The sequence below is a fragment of the Acipenser ruthenus genome, chromosome 10 (assembly GCF_902713425.1).
Source record: "Acipenser ruthenus chromosome 10, fAciRut3.2 maternal haplotype, whole genome shotgun sequence".
Lineage (NCBI taxonomy): Eukaryota > Metazoa > Chordata > Actinopteri > Acipenseriformes > Acipenseridae > Acipenser > Acipenser ruthenus.
The window spans coordinates 30,070,649-30,079,714 of NC_081198.1; the positions used below are offsets into that span (position 1 = coordinate 30,070,649).

Sequence of the window (9,066 nt, forward strand, 5' to 3'; positions counted from 1 at the left end):
GAAATTTCTTATTTGAATACAGCACCATATTCAGTACAGGACATTACTAGGGAACATCTGCAACTCTACAGCATTAAACTATACAGTGGCATGGGAAAAAAAAAAATGAGTTACCGTATTCCTTCGAATTTAAGATGCACTTTTTTAACCAATTTTTTCTTCTAAAAAATGGCCTGAGTACACAAACAGCAACGTGACTGACTGGCAGTTGAATGGTTCCGTAGTAGTTATCCTGCGGAGGGAACGCTCTCCTCCTCAATGTAAACAAAGCAAGCTTTCACTCCGCGCCCGTCTGTGTAGTTATGGCTGTGGTGCTGTAGCCTCGAACTGGTGCTGCTGCAGGCATAGACGTAGGCTCCCCAGGCACGCCCCCCAGCCAATCAGGACCTCCCGATCAGCTCAGCTTCCCAGGCACGCCCCCCAGCCAATCACAATCTCCCGATTAGCTCAGCTCCCCAGGCATGCCCCCCAGCCAATCACGACCTCCAGATCAGCTCAGCTCCAGGCAAGCCTTCCTGTTTACCACAGCAGCAGCGTTTCGTTATGAGGTTCAGTTCTAATCAGATCCCCGTATTTTTATACTTGCCAAGCAATACCACAGTTCACAAAAAGGGAGACAAACATGTGCGAGTAATCACAACTGAAAATGAGAAACAACACATAACTGTAATGCTCTGTGTGACAGCAAACGGCTGCAAACTGCCTCCATACGTCGAGTAAATGCATCTTTGTAAATGCATCTTTATGATTTTTGAGGGTTGAAGTTGATTTGTTGAGGTTGGGAAATTTGGGCTGTGTCTTAAATTCGAGGGAAATTTGGGCTGTGTCTTAAATTCGAGGGAATCTTAAATTTGAAGGAATACGGTATGTCAAGATCACAAAATAACGTATATAATGTGATACACAACCATTATTGCCATTACTAATGCAATTTATCTCATGGTCTTGACATTAATGGTTTGAAATGTCGAAATCCTGGGATCATTTATTCTGTGAATTCGGTATGTTTTTTAATGAGCCACCGTAGAAATATAAAACCAAAAGCAGTAAATGTGTGTTTCTAAAAGTTAATCCTAACTTTTGTTGTGCACAAGATAACCAGCAGTTAAAAGTCCCCATTTTCTCCTAACCACTGTATCTCTATCATCCACTTGTCAGCAAAAGGGATTTGAAGAATACATATGGCATATGATTAGAGAGGACTTTTATGACTTATACATCAAATAAAAGATCATTGTTTCTGCTGCAACATCCATTTTTTTAAGTTGATGCAATTTCCACAATTACTATACATCCTCTGGGTCAAGTTTTGTATTCAGGTCATGAATAAACAGTTTGAACAAAGTAAAAATGGTTAAACAGGGACACTGCAAAACTGGAAATAACTTCAGACAAAACAGAGGCTGAAATGCTTAATCCTTGCCGTCCAATTCATTTCAAAGTGCTGTGATGTATCTGCTTACTATTTCACAATGTTAGATAAAAGCTGTGCTTCCCGCAGTGTTTTAACTTTTCCATTTGGGAGTGTGACAGAAATACAATGAGTTCTGGTGATAAATCTTCCTCCCGACCTGTGAGGGCGCTAAAGAACGGGAGGAGAAGTATCTGGAAGGGCTGGCCTGACAGTTCGTTTCCGGGACCGGAAAGTGGGTCAGCCTGGAAGGAAGCGAGACTCTGTTGTAAGACCGTATTGATTTGACAGGTAAACAAGGGGCAGCTGCAAGTAATAAGGCAGCTGCAACCGTTTACCTAGATATCATGCGGGATTACATATAGGGGCCAGGGTAACGCTGTTCTTTTCCTTCGTTTGGGTTAAGCCAAGGACCGAGAAGGACGGTATAGAGTGAAGTACTGTATTACTCTGTAAAGAGTTGAGTGTGTGTGTGTTTTTGTTTGTTTATTGCTGTACAATAACTGTCTGTGTTTTGAAACCACCAGACAGCTAAAGCACATCCGGAGCTGTCGCCGTGGGCCAGCACAAACCGGATCACCACCTCACAACTGTCACCGAATAAAAAGTGTATTCATTCACCACCAGCACGACTGCACGCACCCGGGACGGGTGAACGTGTTTTTGTTTTGTTATTCAGGACTGTAACCTGTCGTTTCATCCCCGCGCTCTACACATCGTTGTGTATTGCCGGGGCTTATTATTTACGGTCGCTAGACCAGGATTTAAAATAAATAAAAACATTTGTCACTGGATTACCGTTGTCTGCCTGTCACTCCTGCACCGCATCACCGCTACACCTGTTCCCCTTACTAACCACTTTGCCACACGTGGTGTCAGACTACGGGATCATGGACCGCAACGCACTGGCGGAGCTGCTGCAGGCGCTGGAGAGCAGGCGCGACGCAGAGGAGAGAAGGAGGGAGGAGCGCTACACGGCGCTCATTGAACGGGTAGGGCTGGCCGTTGCTGCAGCGACGACCCCTACCACAACACCGCTGATGTCGCCCCCGAAGGCACGGGCAATGAAGATGTCGGCGGAGGATGACCCGGAGGCGTATTTGGTGGCGTTCGAGCGGCTGGCTACCGCGGCGGCTTGGCCGCGGGAGTTCTGGGCCAGCCAGTTGGGACCCTGCCTGATTGGGGAGGCTCAGGCAGCCTACCAAGCCATGAGCGACCATCACGCCACCGATTATGACTTGGTCAAGCAGGCTATCCTCCGCCGGCTGAACATCACCACGGAGACCCACCGGGCGCGATTTAGGGAGTACCGGAGAGCCCCGGAGACACGCCCCAGGGTGGTTGCAGAGCGGTTGTGCGACCACATGGTGCATTGGCTGACCCCCGGGAAGAAGACCGCCCAGCAGATGGGGGAAGCCATTGTGGTAGAGCAATTCTGCCATGTGGTCGGCGCCGAAACCCAGGCGTGGATACGGCGCCACAACCCCGACACCCTGGAGGAGGCGGTCAAACTGGCCGAAGACTTCGAGGACTCCCTGACCTCTGCCCGGATCGGGATCCTGTCGGCCCCTGCCCTTCGGAGCAGCAGACCTCTCCCTCCCTCTCCTCCAACACCACCACCACCACCCCCCACGTTCCAGGGACCCAGACCTCCCAGAGCACCGACCCCATTGGGCCCCCTTGCCTCCCCCCCATGGAGACCAAGGTTGGCCCCCAGCTGGGGTAGAGGTGCTGCCCCTGCCCCGTTGCCATACCAGCAGCGGGACAGATTTCTGACCTATGCCCCCTCTGTCCCTCCTATCTGTTTTAGGTGCCACCAGCCGGGACATCTGGCCAGGTCATGCCCCGCTGCCATGGAGTGTGACGTGGCCGCGTGCAATTGGGCACCTGAAACTGGTAAGCGTGGGGAATATGGTCGGGAGGGGCCTTGTTTGATTAATGTTGTGTTAGGGAATGTGAAAACCCACGCATTAGTGGACACAGGGTGTGAGCAAACCTTGATTAGGACAGCTCTCCTGGGCGGTGTGTCGTGGCGGCCACGAGGTCAGGTGGCCATCTCCTGTATCCATGGAGACACGGCGGCATACCCCACATTAAAAGTATATTTATCGGTAGGACCGATAAAACGTCACCTTGTAGTCGGGGTGGCGGAAAGGTTGCCACACCCAGTTATTCTGGGTCGAGACTGGCCAAAATTCAAAGAATTGATGCAAACAATGGCAGTCTCAGCCACACACGTAAACGTGGCAGAAAAAAAAAAAAAAGAGGAACGAATTGGTGATGTGTTTCCTTTTCACACTGAAATGTTTTCCCCTCTTTTCCGTCCTAGAAAAACAAATAAGGAGAGACGGACCGCGAAATGGGAGGGAGCATTTGTGAGACAAGGCTGGGGTCTGGTGGGAGAGTGCTGCAATGGTAACAAACGCCAGTCGAAGGGAGTGGGAACGCAGTGTGACCGAGAGAGCGAGGTTACTGGACCGACTAGAGCAGAGGTTATTCCAGCCCCTCTCAATGTACCGGACCCGTGGTACTCAAGCGCGGACCTAGTGTGGGGCCAACAAAACGACCCGTCACTGGTGCACGCTTGGGGGCAGGTCCGGTCCATTGAAGGTAAGGATGTTGACGGCGCTGGGGCGCTAGTATATCCACATTTCAGTATCAAGGGGCAATTACTATATAGGGTAAACCTAGCCGCGGGCACAGGACAGCCTGTAACACAATTGTTGGTTCCCCCGTCTTGTCGGACCGAGGTCATGAGGCTGGCGCATGATATCCCTTTTGCGGGGCACCTCGGAGCCGAGAAGACGAGGGAACGGATATTGGCTCGATTCTATTGGGTAGGTCTTCATACTGATGTGTCGAGATATGTAGCCACCTGCCCAGACTGCCAGCGAGTAGCGCCGGGTCGAGTGCGCCCCGCCCCTTTGGTCCCACTGCCGATTATTTCCACTCCTTTCGAGCGCATTGCAATGGACATAGTCGGCCCTTTGCTACCTTCTGACTCCGGGTATACGCACATTTTAGTAGTGGTGGATTATGCAACGCGATACCCGGAGGCAGTTCCATTGAGGTCCACTAGTGCCGCTGCAATAGCCACCGAGTTAGCACAGATTATGGCCAGAGTAGGGATCCCCAAGGAGATTTTGACCGATCACGGAACTAACTTTTTGTCCAATACGTTACAGCAGGTGTACAAAATATTAAAAATACGTCCCATCAGGACGTCCGTTTATCATCCACAATCGGACGGTCTGGTGGAACGTTTTAATCAGACCTTAAAGTCGATGCTGAGGCGATTTGTGACACAAGAGCAGAAACATTGGGCATCACTTCTCCCCTACCTCCTTTTTGCAGTGAGAGAAGTGCCGCAGAGTTCAACGGGGTTCTCCCCCTTTGAGCTCCTGTACGGCCGGCAGCCTCGCGGCATTCTCGACCTGCTGAGAGAGGGGTGGGAGGAGCACAAAGGCTCGTCTAAAAATGTAGTGAAGTATGTGCTCCTACTCCGAGATCGCCTGGATTTGGTCGGTCGTTTGGCCCAAGACAACCTCAGATCGGCTCAGCACCGACAAGAGCAGCATTATAACAAAAATGCACGGATTCGAACCTTTCGACCAGGGGACAAGGTAATGCTGCTACTTCCCTCATCAGAGTTAAAACTGTGTGCTAAATGGCAGGGGCCGTATGAGGTGATTCGGGCTATAGGGAAAGTAAATTATGAAATTAGACAGCCCGATCGCCGGAATGAACGTGAAATTTACCACATTAATTTGTTGAAGCCCTGGCAGGCAAGAGAGGTCTTATTTATAGCCCCAGGCAATATGGAGGATGATTTAGGTCCCTGTCCAGAGACCCCGAGCACAAGAGCGATTTCAATGGGGGAACAATTAGTTCCGGATCAGCAAAGAGAGCTGCGTAAGCTTATTGAGGAGTTCAGCGATGTTTTTTCTGATGTGCCCGGCAGGACGAACTTAGTTGAATATGACATTATCTCTCCCCCAGGTGTCACAGTGCGAGAGAGACCGTACCGGATCCCGGAAAGTCGACGAAGTGGCGTTCGCAAAGAGGTACGGGATATGCTCGAGCTTGGAGTGATTGAACCTTCCAGGAGCGAGTGGTGCAGTCCTATTGTAATAGTGGCTAAGAAGGACGGCACCAACCGCTTCTGCGTAGATTTCAGAAAGGTGAATGCTATTGCCAAGTTCGATGCGTATCCCATGCCTCGGGTCGACGAACTTTTAGACAGACTGGGAAAAGCGAGGTTTATTTCCACTCTGGACCTGACGAAGGGATACTGGCAAATCCCTCTAACCCGCAGCTCCAGAGAGAAAACCGCATTTTCAACACCAGAGGGGCTGTTCCACTTTAAAACCATGCCGTTTGGGCTACATGGTGCGCCCGCTGCCTTTCAGAGACTGATGGACCAGGTTTTACGCCCACATCATGAATATGCAGCAGCGTATATTGATGACGTGGTGATTTACAGCTCCACCTGGCGAGAGCATTTGGCTAGGGTTGCAGCCGTTCTTCAGTCTCTAAGGGCAGCCCGGCTGACAGCTAACTTGAGAAAATGTGCGTTTGCCAAGACAGAGACTCAATATTTGGGATTTGTAATGGGAAATGGAAGGGTGAAACCTGTGGTCACCAAAATCCAGGCTTTGGTTGATGCAGCGATCCCCAAAACCAAGACTCAGGTGAGGTCACTACTGGGCTTAGCCGGTTATTACCGCCGCTTCATCCCTGAGTACGCCACAGTGGTTAACCCGTTAGTCGACCTCACCAAAAAGAGTGCTCCAAATTTAATTAAATGGTCAGCTGAGTGTCAGGGGGCGTTTGATACGATTAAGCGTAAACTTTGCCAGGCCCCCACTCTTATTACCCCAGATTTCACCAAGAGATTCATCCTCCACACCGACGCCTCGGATGTAGGTTTGGGTGCAGTCTTGTCCCAAAAAGTAGCTGGAGTAGAACACCCGATATTGTACCTGAGCAAAAAAATGTTACCTCGGGAGCGTAACTACTCCGTAGTCGAAAAAGAGTGTTTGGCCATTAAATGGGCTACTCACTCTTTACGATACTACCTGCTGGGACACTCATTTGATCTTGTCACAGACCACGCCCCACTCCAGTGGTTAAGCACCATGAAGGACAGCAATGCCCGGATAACTCGGTGGTATCTGGCATTGCAGCCCTTCATGTACCATATGGTACACCGTGCGGGGAAAGACCACCAAAATGCGGATTATTTTTCCCGGGAGGGGGGAGCAATGGGAAAGGTAGATTTAGCCGAGTGTTCCTTCGGCTCCACTCTGAGCGGTGGGATATGTGACAGAAATACAATGAGTTCTGGTGATAAATCTTCCTCCCGACCTGTGAGGGCGCTAAAGAACGGGAGGAGAAGTATCTGGAAGGGCTGGCCTGACAGTTCGTTTCCGGGACCGGAAAGTGGGTCAGCCTGGAAGGAAGCGAGACTCTGTTGTAAGACCGTATTGATTTGACAGGTAAACAAGGGGCAGCTGCAAGTAATAAGGCAGCTGCAACCGTTTACCTAGATATCATGCGGGATTACATATAGGGGCCAGGGTAACGCTGTTCTTTTCCTTCGTTTGGGTTAAGCCAAGGACCGAGAAGGACGGTATAGAGTGAAGTACTGTATTACTCTGTAAAGAGTTGAGTGTGTGTGTGTTTTTGTTTGTTTATTGCTGTACAATAACTGTCTGTGTTTTGAAACCACCAGACAGCTAAAGCACATCCGGAGCTGTCGCCGTGGGCCAGCACAAACCGGATCACCACCTCACAACTGTCACCGAATAAAAAGTGTATTCATTCACCACCAGCACGACTGCACGCACCCGGGACGGGTGAACGTGTTTTTGTTTTGTTATTCAGGACTGTAACCTGTCGTTTCATCCCCGCGCTCTACACATCGTTGTGTATTGCCGGGGCTTATTATTTACGGTCGCTAGACCAGGATTTAAAATAAATAAAAACATTTGTCACTGGATTACCGTTGTCTGCCTGTCACTCCTGCACCGCATCACCGCTACACCTGTTCCCCTTACTAACCACTTTGCCACAGGGAGCCACAAGCATTAATGTGAATTGAGAGAGTAAACCTGTGCCACAGCCAGAGTCTTTGTCCTTGCCAAATAACTGAAGCCCTGTTTAACTTTTATTTCTAAACTCTTCTGTTTTTCTGTAACTGAACCCTTATAAATTGTATGTCATATAATCTGCCAGTTGTGTTTGAATTTGCACTGTAGTACATTATTCAAGTTTAAACTTTTGCACATCTGATCCACCTTTTCCATATTCCTCATTTTAGAATCTAATTGATGTTTTCAATAGCATCAGCATGCCTTCCATTCACACTAGAAACTAGGAACAGTTTAGCAATTTTATCTCCCCACTGTATAATTAGTGGACATTGTATTTAAACAGAAACAATGCTGTTCATGTAACCATTAGACTGTTTGTATAATAGGTTGTATAGGTTTGTTTTATACTTATACCACACACCATTGTATAATCAACTGGGATGGTTGAGTTTGGAAGTGAGGCAAACCTTATTAAGTTTCCTTTCAATTGGAGTCAGGGAAATACAGCAACGTTTTTGAAAATATTTGTTTTGTTACCATTAAGATTACTATTCTATGTAAATATAATATATGGTGAACAATAAGTTTTCTATAAACCTCTGTGTTTACAATGTTATTATACACAGTGGTGGCGCAAGACCCATCTATAATAAGATTAGGTGGTGCAACAGCCATGTGTAATAAGATTTCCTGTGTAAAATAAGATGAGGATAAAACTACTTACTTTAATTTATAAAAATACATTCTACAAACACAGCAAGATATTGTCAAATATTGCAGAGGACAGGCTCCTGAGTGACGAGGGAATCATCCAACTCAACCCTTCAAAAAAAACAAGTGAATGTTCTGCTGTGGTTATTAGTAATAACAATACTTATACACTAGCACTTTCGTGACTCTATATGTCACCAGAAACCCTTTTATTCAGAACAGGTTGTGCTTTACCTTTGTCACTTCATTTTACTGGCAAGATCTCCAGTCTCTTGCCATGTAACTGAACAGTGGGAGGCGTTTCTTACCATTCCAATATGAACCAAAAAGGTATGGTAAAATGGACTGCAGTGTAAAATCTGGTATTGAGTGCTTGTGCCAAAGTGGTTAACAGTGTGCAGGTGCAGGTGATCAATAATCAGACAAACAACGATAATCCAGGTGCAATGAAGGTTTAATTGTATAATCCAGTGCCTGATGGCTAACAGCAGTAAACAATAACAATGTTAATGAAGCAATACAGTGGAGTGTAATGCTTATTTATAATCCGTGGGTTTGCCCCGAAATAATAACAGTCCTGTTTCAGTTCACCCACACGTAACACAAACACAAACACGAGTCCACAGTGCGTGCTCTAGTGCACTTGGTGAATACAGTTCTTTAGTGACAACAAAAGTGCAGTCTTGTTGATCCAGGTTTAGTGCTGGCCTTTGGCGACAGCTCTGGATCGTGTTAGCCGTCCAAATAATTACAAACAGTATTATTAACAATGAACAAAAACAAACAAAACTCTCACGTTTCACAGCACAGGTTCTCCTTCTGGTAATTTAACGTAATCATTCACAAAGG

At 47.7% G+C, this 9,066-nt stretch overlaps 1 protein-coding gene across 2 annotated transcripts; it reads left to right on the forward strand.

Moving 5' to 3' along the window:
- The first annotated feature begins 1,527 nt into the window (after nt 1-1,527).
- LOC131738165 (zinc finger protein 446-like) lies at nt 1,528-7,412 on the forward strand. Of its 2 annotated transcripts, none has more exons than XM_059032019.1 (2): nt 1,528-6,102; nt 7,146-7,412. In XM_059032019.1, the coding sequence occupies exons 1-2, from the start codon at nt 2,302-2,304 to the stop codon at nt 7,389-7,391; spliced, it is 4,047 nt and encodes a 1,348-aa protein (XP_058888002.1). In that variant the 5' UTR covers nt 1,528-2,301; the 3' UTR covers nt 7,392-7,412. The 2 variants fall into 2 exon arrangements, with proteins under 2 accessions (XP_058888002.1, XP_058888003.1); XM_059032020.1 differs by having other exon boundaries at nt 1,528-3,307; nt 7,146-7,264.
- Nucleotides 7,413-9,066: the final 1,654 nt, after the last annotated feature.

Bases quoted from the DNA above. Each gene is read 5' to 3' on its own strand.
- LOC131738165 (XM_059032019.1), top strand. From the start codon at position 2,302: ATGGACCGCAACGCACTGGCGGAGCTGCTGCAGGCGCTGGAGAGCAGG. The intron at 6,103-7,145 runs GTGAGGTCACTA...TGAAACCACCAG, and splicing joins TCCCCAAAACCAAGACTCAG to ACAGCTAAAGCACATCCGGA.